General features: G+C 34.9%; 1 protein-coding gene across 2 annotated transcripts in view; it reads left to right on the top strand.

The window, feature by feature from the left end:
* Positions 1-25673, top strand: part of PRKG1 (protein kinase cGMP-dependent 1) — a 1179828-nt gene that overhangs the window by 964253 nt on the left and 189902 nt on the right. For both annotated transcript variants that reach the window (XM_045853740.1, XM_045853739.1), the window contains exon 7: positions 6202-6296. In XM_045853740.1, coding sequence (XP_045709696.1) covers positions 6202-6296 — 95 coding nt within the window. The remainder of the gene's footprint in view (positions 1-6201; positions 6297-25673) is intronic.

The following is a 25673-nucleotide window of genomic DNA, read 5'->3' as shown; positions in this document are numbered from 1 at the left end:
TAAGGATAACCCTGGCTAAGACATTTTTCTTGTTGCAACCAAACTGGCTGTTGCTTAAGAAATGCTGCACAACAGACACACCAAACAGGGGCTATGGACCTACAGATGGACTTCCCTTGTTCAAGTCCATTTATTTACGTGTGAAACCATTTTTATTCTTCCATTAGACCCATCCACACAAAGAGAAAAACATTTACAATTAAACTTTGAAATATCTGTTTCCCTCCTCATTAAATCCACGCAAACTGTTTTTTCTGAAGCTTGAGGCAGAAGCCGGCAGTGATGTCTAGAGTATCTGGTGCTGCTGCAAGTAGGAGTTGAGTTAGTTCGCTGTGTTTTAATGGGTCCATTTCAGTTGCCAGAGAACATGACAGTTCTCTCCACCACCCAACAAAGGATTCACAATAGTACAGGAAAAATATCTCTGATAAAACTTTATGCATATGTCCTTGTGGTTGTGCTGCATCAAAAAATAAACTATCTTCCAATAACAAGTTGAACAAAAGTTGAGCAAGATTTGTAGATAAAATTCCAGAGTTTCAATAATCATTCAAATGCAGTTTGATTTTCTGATTCTATTCAAATACCTTGTATGCCACCATTGGAAAAAAAGTATAATTCAAAAATGTTTATCTATTAAATGTTATTTAAAAACTCTTGGCTTTGCTTAGAATTAGTAAGTGCTTAAGGGTGTTAGTTAGTATGCTCAGAAAAAGATCTATGACTGTATGGAAAGTTGATTTCAGACAGTATGGGCAACACAAATCCCAAAACAACTGGTTATCCATAGAGAAATACCTAAAACTGGATCCTGACCTCACACCATACAGAGAGGTAAATTGCATAACAAAATATAAAGGGAAAATTAGGGGTAAGACAATTGGGAGAATCCTTTTATTATCTCAGGATAGAAAATAATTTTAAACATATTTATTAAGTATAAAAATTAAGGAATAATATGTGATTATATTAAAATTAATAACTTTGGCAAGACATATAAACACTAAAAAGAAAACCACAGTGTTATGAATCTGAAAAAATAATAACAATCCAATAGAAAAATACACAAAAAGCATGATCAGACACATCATAAAAACAAAATGGAACTGGCCCATAAAATAACATGAAAAATGCTCTACTTCTATTAATAATCAAGAAAATGCCAACCTTCTGGGCAAAAATCAAAGTTTGACAATATCAAGTGTTGATGACAAAATATAGTACAACATAAACTGTTATCCACTGATGTAGTCAGAATATAAGATGGCATAATCTCTTTGTACTAAGTGAATCAATACTTGGTAAATTTGAAGATCCATATACTTTACAACCTTGTTCATCATTCATAACTATTGATCTATGGACATCAAAAAACATGAACAAAATATTCATAGTAATGTTGTTAATAGCACAAGAAAATCAAAATATAACTGTAAAATAAACCTGAAGAAACCCACATTTACATCTACAGAAGATTTAGTAAATCACATATTTATATAATGGGATAATATGGAAACAGAAAATGAACTATAGGTCTTCAAATAATAACATAGATGAATTGCATAAATCTCAAGTAAAACACTGATCAAACTAAACCAGTTGTAGAAGAATTGGTATTTATGCATGGAATGAGGTATATCTGTGTGTGAATGCAAATGTGCACACAGATTAAATTAGAAAATTTAGAAAGAAAATCATGAGCATAAAATTCACCATGATGTTTTGGAGGAGGAGGATGGGAGAGATAATGGAGAGAGATTCTAACTTACTGCTGTATTACACAGAAGGTTCAATTGTCAAATCAGACTTACAGAAATCACAGATCTTACCCCATGGTGACTTTAAATTAAAATTCAGAAAATGTAGGCAAACTTCAAGCTCAGAAAAAATTTCTTCCCCTGTATATGCCCCAAACTGTCATTTACATATCCTTAAAGTATGCTTCTGCATTAGGAGACCTTTTGGTTTTGGAAAAATAGGACTAGTATGTCCTATTTGAGCGATATATGAAGAACATTATGTGAAAAGGTACTACTTTGGGGATTCCAGTCTTTTTTTCTTCTTAAGATTTTATTTAGCCCTGGCTGGCATAGCTCAGTGGATTGAGCTCGGGCTGTGAACCAGGCATCACAGGTTCAATTCCCAGTCAGGGCACATGCCTAGGTTGCAGGCCATGGCCCCCAGCAACCGCACATTGATGTTTCTCTCTCTCTCTCTGTCCCTTCCCTCTCTAAAAATAAATAAATAAAATCTTTAAAAAAAGATTTTATTTAATGGTGGAAAGAAGGAGAAGGATCATAGAACATGTATAAAGGACCCATGGACAAAGACAACTGGGGGTGGGAGGAAGATTGAATGAAGGAGGTGGGGGAAGGGTAGGGCAGGGGAGGATAATGGGGAGAAATGGGGACAACTGTAGTTGAACAATAAAACAATTTAAAAAAGAAATAGAGCAAAAGGAAAGATTTTATTTATTTATTTTTAGACAGACGAGAAGGGAGGGAGCAAGAGAGGGAGAGAAACATGGATGTGAGAAAGAAACATTGATCAGCTGCTTCTCATACACACCCCGACTGGGGACCAAACCTGCAACCCAGGCATGTGTCCTGACTAGGAATTAAACTGGCGACTTTTCGCTTTGCAGGATGATGCCCAACCAACTGAGCCACACCAGTCAGGATTGCCTTCTTCAGTTTTATAATATATTAATCACATAGATAGGAAAATGCTTTGGTTTTGAAACTCCTTAGGTAAGAAAATGTTTATCTGACTAACCCTTGTTCTCCAACTGGTTCTGCCCCACAAGTCTATAAAATCCAGATTTATTTATAATAAACATTGCTTTGTGTATAAAATCCACTGAGTCTGTACTAAAACTTTTTGATTTTTTTTTTAATTGTTTTTGGTTAAATGTGTTGGTTGAGCACATTCATATTGTTTATTGAAGGTTTTGGAATTATAGGTTAATTTTATGTGTCCCTTTTAAATGTCTAATTCCTATTTTGAAAAAGGTACAAACTTCCAGTTATGAGATAAATAATTACTAAGGATGTATTATATAACAATGACTATAGTTAACAATGCTGTATGATATGCTTAAAAGTTGTTAAAGTAAATTCTAAGAGTTCTCATCACAATGGAAAAAATTATTTTCCTTTTTCTTTTTTTGTGTCTATACAAGATGATGGATGTTAGCTAGACTTATTATGGCCATAATTTCATGATATCTGTAATGTAAATCATTATGCTGTACACCTTACATTTATACAGTGTTGTATGTCAATTATATCTCAATAAAACTGGAAAAAATGCTAAAAAGAGGATAAGAAACATCAGAGCCTAGAAAGAAAAATAAAAAGGAAATAGACTCATCTTGCTGTTAATTCAGTCTTTCCTTCATATTTTTAACATACATACATTCTTCCTGAAACACTATGCTTACTGAGACACACATTTAAGACATAGATTTGCTATTCATTTGGCTTCATATTCCATTGAAATATATTCTCATACATTCATTATGAGCTATGACTATACTGACAATATGTGTATAATTTATATAATAACCACAAAATAAAAATTATATAGTTTTAAAAATGTAAATGACAAGGCTACATAATATCTTATAGAAAATTAATATATAGATAAGTTAAAAACATAAAAATATACATGCTTTCTTTTATTTATTTAGAACTAGAAGTTAATGATCTAAATAGCATTTTATGGCAATGATAAAAGAGAAATAGTGGTAAGATAATTTTTTTATAATCAAATGCATAGAATTTCTGATATAGGAAATTAGAAAAATAGAAGACAGGGAAAATATAGAAAACACAACTGACTTTTGGGGGCACTTACTATTAAGAGGAACTTTGATAGGTTTTCTCATTTAGTTCACACACAACATATGCACATATGCACACCCCCCCACCCCTCATGATAAACCTCTCCTGTTTTGGACAATTTGGCCAAGTAACATGGGTCCAAGCATACTAATTATTATTTTTAAGGCTCCATAGCTGTTTCCTTCTTATAGCATTGTGGGTCATAAAGTACTTTGTGGTTTAAATGAAAATAATAAATATACAGGCCAGGGTGACAGAGGCTATCTCTATGTATTTAACCTTTTCTACTCTGAAATGTCTTCAGAATTAAAGATGCAAGTGTCCATTATTGTTGTCTTTTCATATTTAGAATTACTCATTATACATACAAAGAATAATTATGGAAATTACAACTTTGAAGGGAAGTTTTTATTCTTACTCTTTGAGCTGCATATTTTTTCATGTTATATTTTTGACTAGTTAGGTTTTTCCTCACATTTATCATATAAGCAGAAAGTGGTTTATTCTATAGATGGCCCACTTTTTATGTCTGTTGGTACATTTCAATAACATCTTTTTAAAGAACATTTTAAAATGCACTTAAATTTCCCCATGGCCTGCTTAAATCTTCCATTTTGAATTTCAAATAGATTTTTATTAAATCACAAATGTACAGTTATGTAATATATCCTTATATCTAATTTTGAATTAATGAGCTTAACTTGTAGTATAGTATACCTTAGTCATTGACATTTTTTAACAGCCAGAAGAAGAGATTGAAATAGTTTTGTTGAATTGCCTCATTGTGCGGATGAGGAAACCGAGGTTCAGAAAGTTAATGATATATCAATGTTTGTCGAAAATTGGTCTGTACATTAAACTTTTGAAATTCAGATTTCTAAAACCCACTGCATCAGAACCTCAGAAACCTTTATTTTAAATATACACTCCCTCCACCGCCCCCCTCACCCTTGGCCAAACACACACCGAAGTTTGAGAATCACAGTGCTAGGGTGTTTCCATACACATCTGTAAAAGCCTCATCAACATGCAAATGAGCATCTCTGTGATACAGCTTAGTGATAAGATTGTTAAAAACTGCATTTTTATGGGTTTGAAACACTGTGTGGATGAGTAGTCAAATAGATCAGTGAAGAATAATAATTGAATTCCTTCCACCTTTTCACAGACCTTCTTGATACTTACAAAAATTCTGGTCTTTGATATTCAATTTGTAAAATCAAAACCTTGAAGCATGATATTTTTAAATGTATTTAAGTAGCTCGCATTGTCTCAAGAATTAGTTTTTCTACTTCATTTTCCAGGCATATGTATTGTAGGTATTGAACTTTTCTGGGTGACATGTAGCCAGCATTATGAATATTGGTAGACCGAAGTGGATAGTGCATTAACACAAAGGTGAAACTCCCTGCGTTCCTTGCCTTCTGCAGACTGTTTCTCAACTCACAAGTCCTGTATGGGCCAAGATATCTTCTTAGTAAGGAAGATTTTCTGTTCATACAATTTATAATTCTTTATTAAGTGCTTATTAGAAATTGTAGAGAATGCCAAATAAATATCCATTTATTTGAAGGGTATATATTTATTATGATTTTAAAAGACATATATGTTATTTCTGTATATTTTAAATAAGAAACACTGGTGAATGAAGCATGGGGATTGTGAGGACATGAAGAATATATTCAGTTAGAGACCTGCAGGAATATTTCATGAAAATGTGACTGGTGTTTTAATGAAGGCTGGATTTTTCTTAAAGAAGGAGATAGATATGTCCTAGAGGAAACAAGATGTGCATGTAGAGTTATGTAGAGAGATGTTCAATGCAGCAAAAAAACACAAAAAACATGCAAATAACATAAATGTCCACATACAAGGAAATGGATAAATAAGGGAATGTACAGAGTACAAGAAGGCAGTGGATGAACTATACTTATATCTAATAGCATGGAATAAATAATTAAAAGAACGTTAGAAAAAAGTAAGTCACAGAATGATACATACCATGTTATGCTATTCATATATTTTTAAAATACATGTGCATAAAACCATAAAAAAGGATTGGAGAAATGTTCACTAAGTTTATTATAATAGTTGTCTCATAGGAGGTAGGAAATGGGAATCAGGATGAGGATTAAATGAAATTCAAATTTCTAAATAATTCACTATTATTTAAAAACAACTTGAAAGTGTCAAAAATATTTGGAGGTCATTTCTTTGGCCCTGTTAGTGATAATATACTCGTTTTCCCCATAAAAAATGAATTTAAAAAAGAGATATAATCAACATTATCAATTAGTGTTGATTTGATCATCCAGGGTATTCAGTGGATATAGACTTTCATTGTTTCTATTTGTAGGTAAATGTCACTCGTGAAGACTCACCAAGTGAAGATCCAATCTTTCTTAGAACTTTGGGAAAAGGAGATTGGTTTGGAGAGAAAGCCTTGCAGGGGTAAGTAGATCAAATATTAGACAGTTTTGGGTTAAATACTACATAAATTCCTGTCTTAAAGGTATTCCTGTCTTAACAATACAAGGCTCTTCAGTGCTGATCCTAATAACAGATATGAACTCCTGACCATTTTTATTTATTTCTGGCTGGAATTGTACTTTGTTTAGATAGGTTCTAGGATTGATGGATGGTTAACTTCTGTAATAAGTAACTTTTATATTAATAGGAAAATTTCCCAGCTTTATGTTTCTTAACTGCAATCTCTATAAAGACTCTAAAAGAGAGGGAAAGTCTCTGCTAAATTGACTTTGTACAACAGTTTTGCTCAGAATCACAGAAAGATGGTTGAGAATTTTGGAATCCCCTAAACCCGATTGTACAAGCAATAGATCTGAAGGTAGTGAGGGCTTTCTGGGATTCACCTCTGGCTGATTGTTGTCACTGCTGGTTATGGTAATGCAGGTGGAGGGGGAGGTGGGCATGGGGATAATTTATGCATACCCAGATTCACTCTGCATGGGCTTTAAAGGATGGACTCAGATGGTGTACTGCAAGTTCACTGAAACTCCACTTGGAATGTAAGACCTCAAGAAGTAAGCGTTTGGGATTTTTTTTCCCCCATATACAATGGAAGAAAAACTTAACTGACTGTATAACTCAATAAACAGAACTCATGATTAGCATGACAGATATATTTGAGAGTTCTATTCTTATTTTCCAACAAACACCACATCCCAAAGATCAGTGTGTACAGATGCAGAGTTCAGTGCTGTACATATAATAAGCAACCTGAATAAGAAACAACCAATAAGCACTTACTTTTGCATCACATTCCAGGTACAGAAGTATCTACTAGAAAGGAACAATAATAGCATATAACATATTCCTAAAATGTTTGGAATGGTTTTGCTTCCATTTCAAATTGTGCCTTTATTTTAAAAATTGTATTATAAGCACTTAAAAGTACTGTTCAAGAAATAGTTTGAGGTTTTAAATTTTATTTTCCAATTACAGTTCACATTCAATATTATTTTTTAAGATTTTATTTATTTATTTTTAGAGAGGGGTAGGGAGGAAGAAAGAGAAGGAGAGATATATTGATTGGTTGCCTCTCACACGCCCCCTGACCAGGGATAGAACCTGCAACCCAGGCATGTGCCCTGACTTGGATCTCATCCAGTGATCTTTTCACTTTGCAAGGCAATTCTCAACCATCTGAGCCACATCTGTCAGGGTTCAGTATTATTTTGTATTACTTTCAGGTGTGCAGCACAGTGGTTAGATAATCATATACAAAGTGATCTCTCCAATATTTCAAGTACCCACCTGGCATTGCACATAGTTGTTATTATTATATTTTGACTATATTCCCTATGCTGTACTTTACATCCCTGTGACAATTTTGTAAGTACCAAGTTTGACTTAATCCCTTCACTTTAAGGAGTTTTTATTTTTTAAGCCACAATTAGTTGCCAGGTCTTATTTTCTTCTTCATTAGTATTCCACAGCTACAGAAATGAAGCAGTCATTTTGATGTCAACTTACTCAGGCCATGTCATCTTATGAAAATTTAGAACTAAATGCATTTGACATTGTTTTTTCTTTTACTGAGTTTGTTTGATCCTATTTGATGAAGATGCACAAAAGAATGCAGTAAACATCGTCTTCCTAGTATAAAATGCACAAACATATCATTTGTAGCTTAATCTTTCTTTCCCTTGATTATTATACATGCAGAAGATTCTAGAGAATAATGCCACCTGATTTCATTGGTCCAAGACTAAATGCCTCCATGGAAATTGTGATTTCCTGCAGAGCCAAAGAAACAGGAATATTTTCAATCATTTCTGATGAGATCACAAGTGGAACACCAAAAAATAAAACATAATTGAGAGTTGACAGATTTTCTTTTGCAGCTACTGTCACTGAATAATGGTGCCAATTAAAGAAAGCTTTTATTGTGAAAACACCTTCCTACAATGTGTCTTAAGCAGTAAACTTGAGGATATGATTTATAAAAAAACGTATCAAATTTTGCTATGATGTCAAAATGTAAGTTAATAGTATTCCATCTAGAGTGAATTCATTCTGGCCTATGCTGATCCTTGTGAACTACTTGTGGTTAAAACTCTCTTTGAACATACTCAGCCCTCTTTACTGGCCACTCTTTCACCGCACTGACACCCTTACCCTGAACACCCAGTCCAAGCCTACCTCCGTCTCTTTTTTTCTTACGCTCTTCAATATTATTTTGTCACTACTCAATCTGGCTTTATCAGTCTACTCTAAGTGAACTAAATGTCACCAGGGATTTGCTGCTTACATTAAAAAACTGTCTTTCTTTCATCTTCACTTGACTTCACTCATCAGACACAGTTTTACACTGTTGAGCATCCCTTCCTTCTTTAAATTCCCCATGCCCTGAGATCCCTGTAATTGTTAACAATCTTTACAATTTCTCATTTCACTTCCTAAATTCACTAGTGTTCGGTCCTCAACTCTCCATTACATACATCTTGGTATACATCCAGGTCTATGACTGCATATTCCTTTTGATGAAAGGAAGTTCCAAATATTTCTATTTTCTTCTAAGCTCAGCATCTGGCACTTTTCGGATACTCAACATGTTTATGTTGAATGAACGAATGAATGAATGAACAAACGAGCCTCTTTAATGATGCTCAATCTTGCAGTCCCTTCTGCCATTGATCACTTTCACTACTTGTGTTTGCTTTAAGGAACAGGTGGCAAACACAAGGCCCACAGGCCAAATCCAGCCCTCCACCTTGTTTTATCCAGCCCAGCACCTTGTTTCTACCCTGCGGCAGTGCCCAGCTCCTTGCCCCTAGTTAAGGAGTAGTTACATTTATACAGCCCTAAAATTATATTCTGCGCTTTGAGACAACTGCGAAGCTGATATGGACCCTGGTAAAAATGAGTTTGACACCCCTGCTTTAAGGTGAATAAGGGGTTATGAACTCACTTGACTATAGGGGTCAGGCTGGCAATGTAAATGAGTAAAAATAAGGTGAGTAAAACTGGGAGCAAACTAGAAAGCCTTTTGTGATAAGAATAGCAATTACTGTCTTCCAGGCCATTGCTATGCTTTTTTTTTTAAGATTTTATTTATTTTTAGAGAGGTAAGGGAGGGAGATAGAGAGAGAGAGAGAAATATCAATGTGCAGTTGCTGGGGGTTATGGCCTGCAACCCAGGCATGTACCCTGGTTGGGAATCGAACCTGTGACACTTTGGTCCACAGCCTGCGCTCAATCCACTGAGCTACGCCAGCCAGGGCTTGCTATGCTTTTTTTTTTTTAAGGGAAGGCAGAAAAAACCTAGGTATTTAAAAAATATATGAAATGTTATTTTGTAACTTGATTTTTTAAAAAAAGAAGCTCTGCAAGCAAACAAAACATTTCTGCAAATGATTTGACCTCTGAGCTGCCATTTTTTGGTTTCTGTCAATCAGATATTCCTCTTTAAATCTCTATAGTTATATTCAGTTAAAGGAAGCCTATTAGGTCAACCCTTCTTGATTATTTCCTTGTTTGTTTGACATTGTAGTGTTTTGATGTTATATATCCATGTTCTGTTTTTCACTCTGTATTTCCAGTCCTCCTCTTCTGATCTTTTCTTTGAATTTTAATGTTTCATGTAAGAAATTTATACTTTTCACATATCAGATTGATTTGTTTCACTTTTTCCCCTCTAAATATCTTTAAATTTTTGTAACTTCAGGATATAGTCTTTTGGGAAATTTAATATATTCTTTTGTGTAATAGCTATGCTTTCTTGCAACCCAAATGATATTCATACTTAAAAGAGAAATTTTATAGTTTATACTCTCTGTATGCATATAATATAGCATTTCAGATTGTTGTTTTCTCACAAATAAAATTTATATGTAGTGGGCATTTTTCTATTTTTATGAGAATGTTCAGTGGGTTCATTAAAATGTTGGTAAATTAGTAATACTGAAATAAATTCTTGAACATCCTTTAAAATTTTTTTAAATTAAATTTGTTGGGGTAACATTGGTTAACAACATTATATAAATTTCAGGTGTACCACTTTATAATATGACTTCTATATACTCTAGTCTGTGCTCATCATCCGAAGTCTAGTCTTCTTCAGTCAACATGTACTTGACCCCATTTACTCTCCTCATCCTCCCTACTCCCTTTTCCTCTGGTAACTACCATTCTGTTGTCTGTATGTATGAATTTGTATCTTTTCTTTGTTTGCTTGTTGCTTTTTCCTTTCTATTCCACACTGACTGAAGTTATATGGTTCTTGTACATTTCTGTCTGATTTATTTTGCTTAGCACGATATTCTCAAGATCCATCCACCTTATCACAAATGTTGCAAATTTTATCTTTTTTTGGAGGGTGGGGGGCCAAGTGGTATTCCATTGCGTATATACACTGCATCTTCTCTATCCATTTGTCTGTCAAAGGGTACTGAGGACACAAAGGGCATAAGACAGATTTTTATGTGTTGGTTATGGTAAATAATGCTGCAGACAACATAGGGGTACGGATATCATTATGAATAAGTATTATCAACAATTTGGCTACTCAGAGGGGGCATTGCTGGGTTGTATGGTAGCTCAGCTCTTAACTTTTTGAGAAACTTCCATACTGTCTTCCATAGTGACTGCATCAGCTTACATTCCTGCCAACAGTGCGCAAGGGCTCTCTTTTCTCCACATCCTCTCCAACACCTGTTATTCTTACCTTATTGATAACAGCCATTCTCACAGCTGTGGGGCAGTATCTTGTGTTTTTGATTTACGTTTTTCCTATAACTAGTAATGTTGAGCGTTTAAGAAAATACATCTGTTGCCCTTCAGCATGTCTTCTTTGGAAAGTGTCTATTTGGGTTTTCTGCCCATTTTTTTAATTGGATTCTTTCTTTTTTTGTTTGTTGCATTGTGTAAATTTTCTATGTATTTAGGAAATTAGCCCTTTGTTTGCAAATATCTTCTATTTAATTTGTCTTTTTGTTATTAGTGATTTTTGAAATTTTTGCTGTACAGAAGCTTTTTAGTTTGATGTAGTCCCATTTATTTATTTTTACTTTGATTTCCCTTTTCTTTGGAGTCAAGTTCATAAAGATTCCTCTGAGACCAAGCTCCGTAACCTATGTTTTCTTCTCTGTATTTTATTGGTTCAGGTGATATAAGCCCTTAATCCATTTGAATCACTCTGATGTTTGTGTGTGGTGTCAGATAACAATCTAGTTTCATTCTTTCGCACGTGGCTTTCCAGTTTTCTAAAAATCATTTTTTGAAAAAGTTTTCCTTTTTTCTATTGTGTGTTTCTGGCTCCTTTGTCAAAAATTACTCGCCTATATATGTATGGGTTTGTTTCTGGGCTCTGAATACTGTTTTATTGGCCTACGTGTCAGTTTTCCTGCCAATACTTTACTGATTTTATTATTGTACCTTTGTGACATAGTTTGAAGTCAGGGAGTCTGATTCCTTTAGCTCAGCTTTTCTTTGGTTTGGTTTGGTTTTTCCTCTGGATTTCTTTGGTTATTCAGGGTCTTTTGTAGTTTTATACAAATTTGATGATTTTTTTGTTCTATTTCTGTAAAAAATGCCATTGGGATTTTGATAAGGATTGCATTAAATCTGTATGCTGTTTTAGGTAACATGGCCATTTTAACAATATTGATTGTTCTTAACCATAAATACAAAATACCTTCCCATTTCTTTGTATCTTGACTATTCCTATAGATTTCAGAATGCCCAATTCCAGTGTTGAAGATACGGTAGATAACTGAATGGGCAGAAATGTGACCTCAGTTAACCTAACACCAGAACTCCACTATGTAGTTCTGCCTCTAGAAGTAATGTTTTATTTCCTTGTTGGATGGAGATAGTACAGCCATAAATCTAATCAACCTATAATCTATATTGTCAGCATTTATTAATCAATAGCATCCCATTACAAGAAAAAATTGGGTTGCATTGTTTTCACTTTGGTTGACATCATGCAAATTATTCATTGTTGTTTAGCTAAAGCATTATTTTTTTCTATGATAAGGATATTTTTTACACCAGAGGAAAGGCACAATGTTTTACTCTTTACAAAAGTTCTCCTTCCTTATACACATGAAAACTAAAGTTGTATTTAAGAAAAATTAGTTCAGGTTTATCCCAAATACTCATGTATCAATCCAACTACACTTAACTTACTATTGCTTCAAGATCTCTACCTGACTTGAAACCATATGGAATTCACATGGGCATCAGATGATGTAAATTTCTAAGTCATTTGGATCTGTAGTAATTAGAAATATTTAACACTAAGATGAATCCAAGAGAGATAAGATCAAGCTTCCACTTGCACCTCCTCCTAATATTTGAGTTTTCAGCGTAGCATATGGTTAAGAGTTTCAGCTCAGAAGTCAGACTGCCTGGGTTGTAATCTACTCTGTCATTTATAAATTATGAGACCCTGAGAGGCTCTTCTTTCATCTGAAATGGAAATGATGATTGTGTCTAACTCTTTGAGTTACTGTGAGAAGTAATCAAGGGGTACTTCTAAAGCATTTGAGTGACTACCTAGAATTTAGTAGATTAGTGCTCAGAAAAAGCCAGCTGCTATCATCACTACCACCGTAATCTTTATGTTCATTATCATTATCAGTAACATCAGCATCCATCACCATTATCATTATATTGCCATCCCCAATTCCAACAGTGTCCTGCTACTTCTTGACTGAAGTTTAAAATACTTGATATGATTGGCATAGCATTAGATTTTGAGTTAACTACTTACTCACTGATTATATAACTGAGCAAGCCAGTTAACTTCTCTGAGTCTCTTTTCTGAAAATCTGTAAACTGAGCCCATTGAACTAGATGATCTCTAAGTTTCCCAAGGACACAGACTCCACTTCTCTTGAAATGTGGCCTCTTTTCAACTGGAACAGATCCCTGGATTCCAAGTGCAGCTCTGGGCCAGCCTCGTTAAGTGGTGGCATTGGATAGCAAACCACAGTCAGCAAGGCCCTCTTCTCCAGGAACTATCCCAGCTGTTGCCCATCATTCTGAACACCTGCACTACATGCCAAGCCCTGCCCTTGTGAATCCAAAAATAAATTCTGAACGGCCAAGTCCATTCAGAAGTCTTTATTTCCTCAGATTCTCTCCTCATGGACTGTGGTCTTAGGAAAGTTAATTAATATCTCTGAGTCTACTTCTTGGATTTCATTTTTAGTTGATAAAATGATAGCATATAAAATGATCTAACAAGTATTGGATATAGCATAAATCATTTATTTATTTGGAAATAAAACATTACAGACAGAATTCAAGCCTCTTTGGTACCTTCCACCAGTATTTCCCTCCTTCCCACAATCCACATCCTAGAGTTGGTTGTATGAACCCTCACTGACTGTGTGTCTAAATTTTATTGTTTATATAAATATGTGTAATAAACATACATACATAAACATTAACATGTATAAACTTGTTTTATTTGTGTTTAAAATTTTACATATGTGAAATCTCATTCTGTTTCATTTGGGGGTCGATATATCATTTTTCTTTTCCTTCTGTCATACAAATTATACTTGTGTTATTCCTTAGTTTAGAAGTTTTATCTTTCTTTTCTATTCTTTTAGTAATTAATCTTTAAATTTTTAATATGTATATCTAACATATAGCTCTATCCTTTTCTTGAAAGATACAGGAATCTTCATATACTTCAAATTACTCCTGTTCACTTTCTATCTAGATTTGTAGTATATAGTTTCATCTGGTTGGTAAATCCTTAGATATTAGTCATTATTATTACTACATGCATTTTTTCAGGTGCCACTTATCTAAGTTTAGTAATTTGGTTTACCTATTACAGCAGGTTGTCCAACAATGTTGCTTAATTAAAATGATGGGGTACCTAGGGACTTAACTCTTGTTTATATCAGTTAGCCTGTGGTAAAACTGCTTTCCTTACATGTCATTTAACCACAGTTCCAAGAACCTATTGATGACATTAAGGACATTAAGTGAGAACTTGCTGTACTTTTCCCAATGTTGCTTATTATATTGAGCTTATTCCTTTAGGGTTCATCCTTTAGTAATTGTTCAGAGATGATCTATTTATACTTTTTGCCTTTGCTTATGTGAATGAGCATTGGGTTATGCATAGAGATCTAGGTTAAAATTTATTTTTTTCTCAATATCTTAAATATTACTTCATTGTCTCTGTCATCCACAGTCAAATCACCATAAGTAATGTCTGTATTTTTTTGGTAGCTGTCTGTCTCTGATCTGCATTTTTGTTATAATCTAAGTACAGATATGTTTTACTTCTCCATATACTTTGTGTGTTCCTTTCTTCTGAGAATGTCATTTTCCTCAATTCTAGAAAATTCTCAGCATTATCTCTGCCTATTTCTTTTCCCACACTTTCTCTATTCTCCCATTTGTTGTCACCTCCTCATTTTACTATCCTTGTCTTCCTATTTAGGTTTATAGGTCCTTCATATCGTTCTGTGCTATGTTTGTAAGAATATCTAGGCAAATTCTTTCAGATCCACTGATCAGTTCTCTACTTTTCCCTTTAATTGTATCAAGTCTTCAATTCAAACTATCCACTAAGTAGATTCCAATGACTATTTAAAAAATATTTTTAGAATTTCTGCTTGGTTAGGACTGTGAGCCCTGAAATGGGACTTCCTGAGTTCAAATCCCAGCTCCATCATTTATAAGGTGTTTGAGTTTACTTTTCTCTACTTTTCTGAGATTCAGGTTCATGGTTTATAATATGGGGATAATAGTATCTGCCACATAGGATTGAAGTGAATAATAAGCCAAATAATCTATGTAATTTGTCTATATATTAGAATGATGCCTGGCAAATACTGTGTAAACTATTATTATTTTATTCTATTCAAAAATCTTTCGTATTATTTTAGTTATATTTTATTTCTTTGCTTTATCTCTTTATTTATTAATTGTTTTGAAAATATCAAATTCTTTGAAATTTTTTATTACCTTCAACTTTAGGGTACAAATTCTCACATGTGTCATATTTATTGACTTCCCCATAGTATGGTTTATTATAGCCCATGGGGCTTTTTTTAGTATGTTTGTATTTACTGCATGCCCATTGTCAATGGAGTGGGTGGACTGAGGTATTCCCTTGTGCCAGGTTACTGGAGCGTCTCTGTGAAGTTGTTTTTTATGTTTTATATTTGCCTCTGTAAGGTCAGGTTTTAAATTAATGCTCCGGTACCATACAGATGGGATAGAAAGAGTTTAGATCTTTTAGTTACAAGGTTTCTGTTTCTGTCAGGGTAAACCTGCTTAACAACAGAGAGAGTCATTTCTAAAGCTTGCATCTTGTGTATAGAAACGCTCTAGGACTCTGGCCCTGCGAAGGGCTCGGTCTCAGTCTTAGTCTCGATGAGGCCATGGCCAGATCCCTTTCCGGCCCCTTCGTGAGCCTTCCTGTCCAGCTCCAGTGCATGCCTCTAACCTTAGAACCCATTTCTATTCCCAGAACTTGAGATTTGGCTTTGGTTTTGTTTCTTTTGGGGTTTTAGTGAAGATTAAAATTAATTTGGATTTTAGTGAACATTATTCTTGTGAGGATTATAATGTATAATCTATGTGAAATACAACAGAATGTCATTGTGGGATTTTTTTTCCATATTGTCCTGTATTTCTGGCTAAAGCTCAAAGCCAAAAAGCTGCCCATATTTAGACTAGCTTCACTTTATAGAACTGTCTGAGAAAAAATGGAGTTGCTTTTTTTCATATCACTACTCTATCTGTAAGACGGAGAAGCAGAAATACTGAAGGTTAGCCTGTTGGGCAGAGCAGCGTTCCCCAAAAGGAGTTGTTCTCTTGATTCTCTGGTTTCAGATTACCTTCTTGTTGCAGATTTGCAGGTAAACGTTGATGAAAAGAGTGTGCTAAGTAATAATGTAGGAGAAGCACAAAGTGTCACAGCAACATGCTAATCTATATTTTCATCCCAAAATGTTTCCCTGGGCTCCACATTCAGTTTTCTGTGGGGCATAGCCAGTGTGATATCACTCAGACACCTCAAATGGCACCTGGACAAGAGAAAACTCATTTTCTGTCTGTCCACCATTCAAATCTATTCCCTTTCAAATGATCATTATTACAATAAGTGTTTCTCAAACCAGGACATTTGGACATTATCCTTGACTCCTCTTTTGAAATAACCACTTTGCTGATAGCTAATCCTGTTGATTCTACATCCTAAATAACTTTCACTGTCGCCTGAATCTTGCCATCGTTACTCCCACAGATTCAGTCTGTCACCTGGATTATAGTACAGCCTCATAACTGGTCACCCTGTGTCCACTCTTTCTTACCTCCTATCCATTCCAGATAGTGTGGTTATGACAATCCTTCTGCATTCATTTTCTAGGATAGCCATAATAAGTGGCTTGAACTGAGTCGCTTAAAACAATGAAATTGATTCTTTCAGAGTTCTAGAGGAGGGAAGTCTAAAGTCAATGTGTCACCATAGCCAGATTCCCTATGAAAACTCTAAGGAAAAATATGTTCCATACCTCTGTCCAGCCTCTGGTGGTTACTGGCCCTCCCTGACATCTTTGGCTTATAGCTTCATCATACCAATTTCCAACCCCATGTACACATGGCCATCCCTCCTCTGTGTGTGTTTCTGTATCAAAATCTCTCTCCCCTTATATGGACATAGGTCATTGGATTTAGGGCCTACCCTAATCCTGTATGATGCTTACATCTACAAAAACCCCATTTAAGTTGCTTACATCTACAAAATCCTTATTTCCAAATAAGGTCACACTCATAGGTACTGGGGTTTAAGACTGTGACGTAACTTTAGGGAGGACACAGTCCAACGCACAACACTCTGTAAAACAATTAGGCTTATGTCACTGTACTTCTCCGAGGCTTCCTGTGGCATCCCCTGCTATGAGATCCATTCCCTTATCACTTCTGCAGTCTCATCATCTGCAACGCTGCACCATGATCTATGCTCCAGTTATGCTGAGATCATTTATGTCAACATCATCCCCGTGATGTATTTGACTTCTAGTACTTTGCCATTGCAGTAATCTGTTGTGATTACAGTTGTCCCTGGCATGCTTGGATAACTAAACGTATGACAAGCTTCTAGTAGGGTATTAGAACCGGGAAGACTAGCACAGCATAGAACCCAAGTGCACAGCCGTGTAGAAACTGGCCTGTTCCTCTGGGCACTTAGACCCACAATATGGTCATATACAAGGGTATGATACTGGCCCATTGTGCTTTGATGCCAAGGAATGAAATAGAGAATTTATGGAAATATCTTGGTTTAAAAAAATTTTTTTCATACAAAATTCATGCACACATATATACATACACCAAACATGCATATCCAATATTATTGATATTATTATGAAAACATCTCTAGCCAGCATACACACAAATTAACAAAGATAATTTAATCGACAAAATTTGAACATCTGCTGTCTGGCCTTCTCTAAAAAATGCACCTGAAATATTAAAATTAATTACACAAAGTATTCTCTGTTGTTTAAATTTACTTGATAATCTTGTTAATGCTTCAGTGTATGCTATAGACTCAGATACATCACTGGCAGTTACTTTTGCTTATAATAGGCAAGAATTGTCAGTAAGTGATAGTAACCCAAGATCTATTAGTTTTTAAAAATTAGAAAATTGGTTGTTTAAAAAACTGTTAAATCAAGGGGATTTATGAAAGAAGATTTTTGTTCTAGAAGAAGGCTTCTGGCTTGCTTATACAAATAATTGTTTCTATAGGAGTGATCCCATTTTTGTAGATTGTTGAGGAAACATCAGGGTGTTTTAGAAAATGGTTTCTTTGTCCCTGCTATCTTAAATATATGGTCATTTTCGGTAGTGAAAATTGATGTACTTATCGAAAAATTCAATCCCTTATTGCTATTCTCCAACACATCATTCAGACAAATAATTTCCTTCAGTTTCCACAAGATAAGAAAATACAATATAAATTTGAAACTCTCTTCAAAAACAAATAGAAAATATTTTACTTAAAGCTAATTTTCTTGTTAATAAATTTGGTTAGTGTTCTATGCCTCTGCCATTTTCATTCTTTCTAATTCTCAATGATTGCTTCTCAATGTTTCCTTTATTTAGTATAGAAGAAAAGTGACTTGTTATAAATCCCACTTTGCACAGGCAACAAAGACTTTAACTGGTGAGATTCATTGTCATTACACTAATCACTTATGATGTCTGGAAAAAATGTGTTAAAGCCCTCTGAAAATTCTTGCCAAAAATTGTCTTTGTAGCATTTACTCACGTATTCTGATTGAGACTGCGTGTACATGGGCAAGTGTTTCAGGCTATATTTGGCCTCACATTTCTCATTCGTACAATGAACTGGGAGTGGGAGGCATTTTAGAGATATATGCTATGTGATAATTGTCTTACTCCATATTCCATAAACTAGGGCAAGTACAGATATTCCTTGTAGGACATTTCAAGCAGTATGTAAGGGGATTTGTACTCATTGTCACTTCCCAGAGCCATGTTCAAATATATCAGTAATTAATCATAGGTACTGTTGTTTAATAAAACATACAATTAGAAATTATTTTAAAAGCCCATTTACGAGAGGATCACAAATCATGAAGTAATTAGAGATAAGTTTAACAAAAGATTTTTAAGATCTGCATACTGAAAACTGCAACATGTTTTCAAGAGAAATGTTGTGGTGTATTCACATCACAAGACTCCATATTGTTCTCCTGGATTGAGCTATGCCTACAGTGTCATCTCAGTCAAAATCCCAGCAAGCTTTATTGTGGAAATTCACAAGCTGACATTAAAATTGATATGGAAATTTAAGAGACCTGAAATAGCCAAAATAATTTTAGGGGGGGAAAAGAAAAAATTTAGAAGACTAACGCTACCACACTTTGAGACTTATTTTAAAGCTACAGTAACTAAGGCAATGTGGTATTGATGTCATGACAGAAACACAGATCTATGGAACAGAATAAAGAGCTCCAAAATCCACCACACATATATATTGCTGCCTTAGTCACCTCAGGCTTCCAGAACAAGGTATCAAGAGTGGATGACTTGAACAACAGAAGTGAATTTTCTCATAGATCTGGAGGCTAGAATTCCAAGAACACGGTGTCAACAAGGTTGAGTTCTCATGAAGACTCTCTTCTTGGCTTGCAGATGGCTGCCTTTTTACTGTATGTTCAGTGTACTCACCTGGTCTTTCCTTGGCACACACTTATAGAGAGAGTGAGAAAGCTCTCTGGTGTCTCTTCTTATCAGGGCAGTGACCCCATCATAAGGGCCTTATTGTTATGACCTCTTCTAAACCTAAGAATATCCCAAAGGTTCTATCTCCAAATACCATGCTATTGGGGGTTAGGGCTTCAGAAAATCAATGTGAGGCAGCAGGGGCTCACAAGTCAGCCTATAGCAATTGCCAGTTAAATCTTACCATCAGTTCCTTGAAGAAATTCATTGAAGAAATGCCACCATTTTTCACAAATGATGTTGAAACAATTGAATATCCATTAAGTAAAAATTAAATAAAGTTGGCCCTATATCTTGTACCATATACCAAAATTAACTTAAAATGTATTGTAAATCTACCCTGGCTGGTGTGACTTAGTGGATTGAATACCAGCCTGCAAACCAAAGGGTCACTGGTTGGATTCCCAGTCAGGGCACATGCCTGGGTTGCAGGCCAGGTGCCCAGTAGGGGGCACACAAGAGGCAACCACACATTGATGTTTCTCTCCCTCTCTTTCTTCCACACTTTCCCTAAAAAAAAAATCTAGTAGCAACATTAAAAAAAATTGTATTATAGGTCCTGGCTGGCATGGCTCAGTGGATTGAGCGTGGGCTGCGAACCAAAGTGTCGCAGGTTCGATTCCCAGCCAGAGTACATGCCTGGGTTGCAGGCCATGACCCCCAGCAACCACACATTGATGTTTCTCTCTCTCTCTCTCTATCTCCCTTCCTTCCCTCTCTAAAAAATAAATAAATAAAAAATTATAAAAAAAAGAAAGAAAAAAATTGTATTATAAAACTAAATGTGAAACCGAAACTACAAATTGTTTAGGAAAAAACGCATAGGAGATCAGTTTTGGGAACTTTGATTAGGTGAAGAATTTTTTTTTATCATACCAAAACACAAAAACCATGATAAATTAGACTTCATTAAAATTAAGCATTTCTGTTCTTTTAAAAAAACTACTAGGAATAGGAAAATATTTTCTCTCCATAGACTTATGAGAATATATTTCCAAATCATGTACCTTTCTGAACAGAGATTTTATTCTGGAATGAATAACTCTCAAATGTCAAATGAAAAAAAAATGTAATGGGCAAAAGATTTGAACTGACATTTCACCAGTGAAGAGAAACTGATCACAAATAGGACATGAAAATCTGCTCACCCTGATTAGTCATTAGGGAAATGCAAATTGAAACCAGAATGAAATACCACTGTACATATATTAAAATATCTAAAATTTAAAAGACTGACTATACCGAATGTTAGAGAAGACGTGGAGCATGTGGAACTTTTATATACTGCTGATGAGGATGTAAAATGTTATAGCATGATGCAAAACAATTTGGAAGTTTCTTACTGTTCTTAGTAGTCATGTTCCACAAAGTTGTGGGGTATTAAACAAGTCAAGCAATAGATTACCCAGGCATGCAGGCAAGGATGAGCCAAAAGGGTCTTGTCTTTGGGAGTCAGTTTTGGGCTGTGTGTCAGTATCTGATCAGTTTGGGTAACTTGATTCTCAGCTGGGAAAACAGAACAGACAGAATTTTCTACCAAAGTGATAGAATATAAGATCAAGCAGATTATCTTACAAGCAGGAGAATGGAAGACTACAAGACCACATCAAGCTCAAGACTTCATAGCTGAGAGAATTTACACTTATTTGGGGAGTTCTGGAAACTCAGTCCTTGAAAACAAGCACATGGAGGTTATGGGTTAAGACTTGAACAGTGAGCAAGTGGATGGTACTAAGGTAGAGAAGAGACACAGTAACTACCAGCACCGGTTTCTGGTAGTAACATGAGTAAGAGTTCCCCAGATGTTTCTCATTCATATCTCACCCTTGTCTTTTCCAATGGGAAGTTGGTGTTATCAAGCTAATAAGATTGTTCTCTGTTGTAACCTTTTTCTGAACAATAGTCATTGAAAAATGAATTTGGAATTCTAGGTAAATTAGTTTTAACACTTATTGAAGAAATTACACAAACTAAATAATATGTATAGTTTACTTAAAACATTTATTCCTGTATTGTCTGAAGTCATTTGAATCAGCAGTCATCTTCATATCTGACATTAGGAAGTATTAGATAAGCCATCAATTAAAAGTTAAGCCAGTACACCTGTAAGTTATGATAATATATGATGCTACAAGGTTTTAAATTTGAACCACATACATTTTAATGTTCCTCTCTTTAATTTTTATTCATTCTCAGCAAAAATGTATTGTTTACTGTTTAACAATGAAACACTTAAAGGGAAACAAGACATGTCTCCTGCTCTCCAACTAAATACTCTTACATACATTATTCTGTTTGATTCTTACAACAGCCATTATTAGTCCCATTCTGCATGTGAGAAAACTGAGGCTCACTGAGGTTAAATAACTTGCATAGTAAGCAGAGAAACTAGGAGTCAAACCCAGGTCTCTTAGGTCCCACCATCTATTGTCTTTTCAGGTGACCATACTGTGGTCACATATAGTAACAGTGACCAGATTGGGCAGAATGGACATCTTAGGGCATTCTCAATACACGGAGGTTTCATTTCCCTTTCCTGCTCAAATGATGTATAGCTGTACATGGAGAAAGTTGTATAGCTGCTTTTTATTCTGCTTTCTATTAGTTTTTTACTCTCCTGAGATACTTGACACTTTTATCTCTACCAATTTCCAAGATTTAGATGACAGAGGATCCCTTGTCATAAAACCACTTATGGTTTCATCTTGGCCTCAGCGCTTGTTTTCCATTGCTAAATGAACGTGATTTTAAAGCAAATGGACCTGATTATCACCCACTTTCCCTTTTAAGTAGCTGTACAACAGTTTCTTAAACTATTCATTTTTCAAAACTGTACCACATTCAAGTCTGTAAGTATTAAGGGCTTATCCTATGAGGTATAATGACTGTCCTTCTGTTTTCTGGAACATTCCTGAGTGCCTGAGCTTAATGATGCCCTCGACAATAGTGGTTGACAGTCGCTTGCTAACCAGATGGCAGACTGCCTCTCTCACTGGCTACTCAACCACATCTTTGCTGCAAACTGGCTCCCCATATGGGGAAACATGTTGGTTTAAAAGTAACATTTTTCATAAACATTCCATAAGAAGAATACAGATTTTTCTACCACCCCCATCCATATGCACTATTTTTCTGAGAAACTTGGTTTTGCTATTCTGGAGAAGCAGAATATTTTTATTTTAAGGCTTTTGAATTTGTGGTACCAAACAGAAACCATCAAGAATTGTAAAACATGTACTCCAAGTAAACTTTTAAACATGAATTTTAAAAGTGTGCATTTTCAAAATAATCATAAATTATTTTTTTAAATATAGGAGAAAAAAAATATGTTTCTAGTCCACCACAGAATAGTGAGGAATTGATATCATAGGAAATAATGGGTTTTAGAATCTTTACTACTGATACTGTATTTATTTCATATCCCTCTTAATTTCCTATGTCACCAATCCACACACTATTATTAGGTAACCTCTGATGTCCATGTCACTATATGTACCTGATAAAGCACTGAGGACATTAATCAAGCTGTCATACACCTGAGACAACCATAGAGCAGATTTATTTCTTTTTCTATTTTTAAATGGTATTTTTATTCAAAAGAATACTATGTAAATTATTTTGTCACCAGTTACAGGAAAATTTTATTAATTTCCCAAGCAGAGTGAGTCATTAAACACTGGAATATAAATCTTGCAATTTCTCCTTCTAGCAATGTCTAAATATCCTAAAAAGAGCTCCTCAGCCAAATGATTTTATTTAAAGTACCAAGATAATATGTGTGTTTGGAAATATAAAATAATGTTTAAGTGATGGATGACATAGTTTATATTTATAGTTTTCATTATGTCTTTCAATGTTCAGAGAGTGGATCATGGATCCCCGGGTTTCCCCTAAGAGTAGAATTGTGTATGCTTACAGGCAAATGCTCTGGGAGAAAAGCATCTTTACTAGCATTTTTATTTTCTTCAAATGCATTAATTTCCCTTCAAATGAGTTCCTCACTTAAGAATACCTTCATTTCCCTAGTCACTTACAGGTTTGAAAGTTAAGGATATACTCTGCAGCCCTGCTCTCCCTCGGCCAGAGCTCTCCCCCTTCCATGTTTGGACACCACATCTTATGGATGATTCTTTCACAGTATTTCTCATATTCATTCCTTTCTCATTTTATCCCTTTCCCACTGCAATTCAGATATTTCCTTTACCTGTAGTTTATGCTGTTAGATTCATTTTCTCATTCACCCTATCTTAATATGTCACAAATATCACAACCCTACTTTGGCCAGGCAAGTAGTACCCTTACTCTGAGCCTGAGCTTTGGTTGGTTCCCTTCTGGCCCTTCTCTGCTATAGTTCTTTCCAAAGGGAAAGGAGTTTCCAGGGTCAGGGGGATGTGCCAGATAGCGTACCTGATGCCTGTACATCCCTTTCTAGGTCATCCTTCAGGGTAAGGAAGACACGGTGGTAGTATGGAGGGACATTAGCAATTCTAGGTAGAGTGGTTCACATAGTCCTAAGTGAGGAAGTGACATTTGAGCAAAAATTTGAAGGAGATAAGCCACAGATACCTCATGAAGGAATGATGTCCCATCTACTAATGTTCACCAGATCTACTTGACATTGTCAGTGAACCAACCACTCAATGTCCTTTCTCATCTCTGAACCTTGGCAATAGTTGTTATTCTACTTGTAAAGGCTTTTCGTGTACCTGTTACTATGCTTATAAATGTTTAACATCCAGCTCTTGGCAGCAGTGGGAGGGAGAAAAACAAAGAAAAATACCTAACTCTGGGGATTACTGATTTCTGTGGTATAAATAGTCCCACCTAGACCAGGTTATCAAAGTGATCACCCCAAATGTGGGGCTGGGAAGAAGAGATATGCAAAATAAGCTCTCGAAGCTGATCGGAGGCCATCCTGGCATAGCACTTCACTTGATTTATTTGCTCTCATAAGGTGTCACCTATTTAAATCTTCCTCTGCCCTTCAACTATCATCCCGTGGTATGTGTGATACCCTTCTCCTGCTCTCCAAAAGCACACTACATTCTTATCTCTATCATAGCATTTTCATTTTCTGTATGCCTATCTAATTCAAAAATTTAACCATTTTAGGCAATAATCATTTTTACTTTGGTGGTGCTTAGCACAAACCCTCACATACAGTATATTTTTTAAGTCACTTTATAGGTTGGTGTTATTTTGTTTGCTTTCTTTAAATTTTTTTACTTCTAATATTTGATGATATTAAAGAATTAGTTGATTATTTTAGAATGATAATGGCATTGTCATTATGAAGTTAAAAGGAGCCCTGATAATATTTTAGAGATTGACAAACATTTGCAAATAAATCATATGGAGTCTGAGTTTGTTTCAGAATAATCCAGAGGAGAGGTGTGTAGGGAGGGGGTTTGGATGAGAACAGACTGACCAAGAGTTGATCCTTGTTGAACCTGCATGACAGGTGCACTATCGTTTATTGTATTTTTCTCTCTTGCTTTATATATGTGTAAAATTGTTCATAATAAACTAATTAAATGCATTTTAATTAAAACTTATTTTGAGATTTTTATATATTGTGCTTCTGAGCTAGGTACCAAAATTATTCATTGCAATCATTTCCATCAAAGAATTGCATGGAACATGGGGCTGCATTCCAATAGTTGATTCTTCAAATAGTAACCACTAATAAAATTATTTTAATAATTTAATAGTTTTTCACTTTTTAGGTACACATAAAATATACTATATAGTTGACTAACTGGGAAAAAAAAAGGAAAATGAAACAACAAAAGACACAAGAATCACATGATCCGTAAGATGTGGAGCACGCCCAGATCATAATGTTCTATGAAATTCTTTCTTGATTAAATAATGGTGGTATTCTTTTATATTTGCATGTTTGACTGATTTTTTAAACAACTGTCAGAAAATTGCTCATGAAAAATTGCCATTTTGAGTTGTTTAACAAAAGTTGTACCCTGACAGACACAAGGGCAAAACTTCTGAAAAGAAAGTTTTGGGTTGGCCAAAAACTTTGTATGTTTTTTTCTGTAAAATAAAAGATGCATT

The sequence above is a fragment of the Phyllostomus hastatus genome, unplaced genomic scaffold (assembly GCF_019186645.2).
Source record: "Phyllostomus hastatus isolate PE091 unplaced genomic scaffold, TTU_PhHast_1.1 phas_scaffold_1066, whole genome shotgun sequence".
NCBI classification, from domain to species: domain Eukaryota; kingdom Metazoa; phylum Chordata; class Mammalia; order Chiroptera; family Phyllostomidae; genus Phyllostomus; species Phyllostomus hastatus.
The sequence above is the reverse complement of the archived record's forward strand: the minus strand, read 5'-3'. Positions and strand labels throughout refer to the sequence as shown.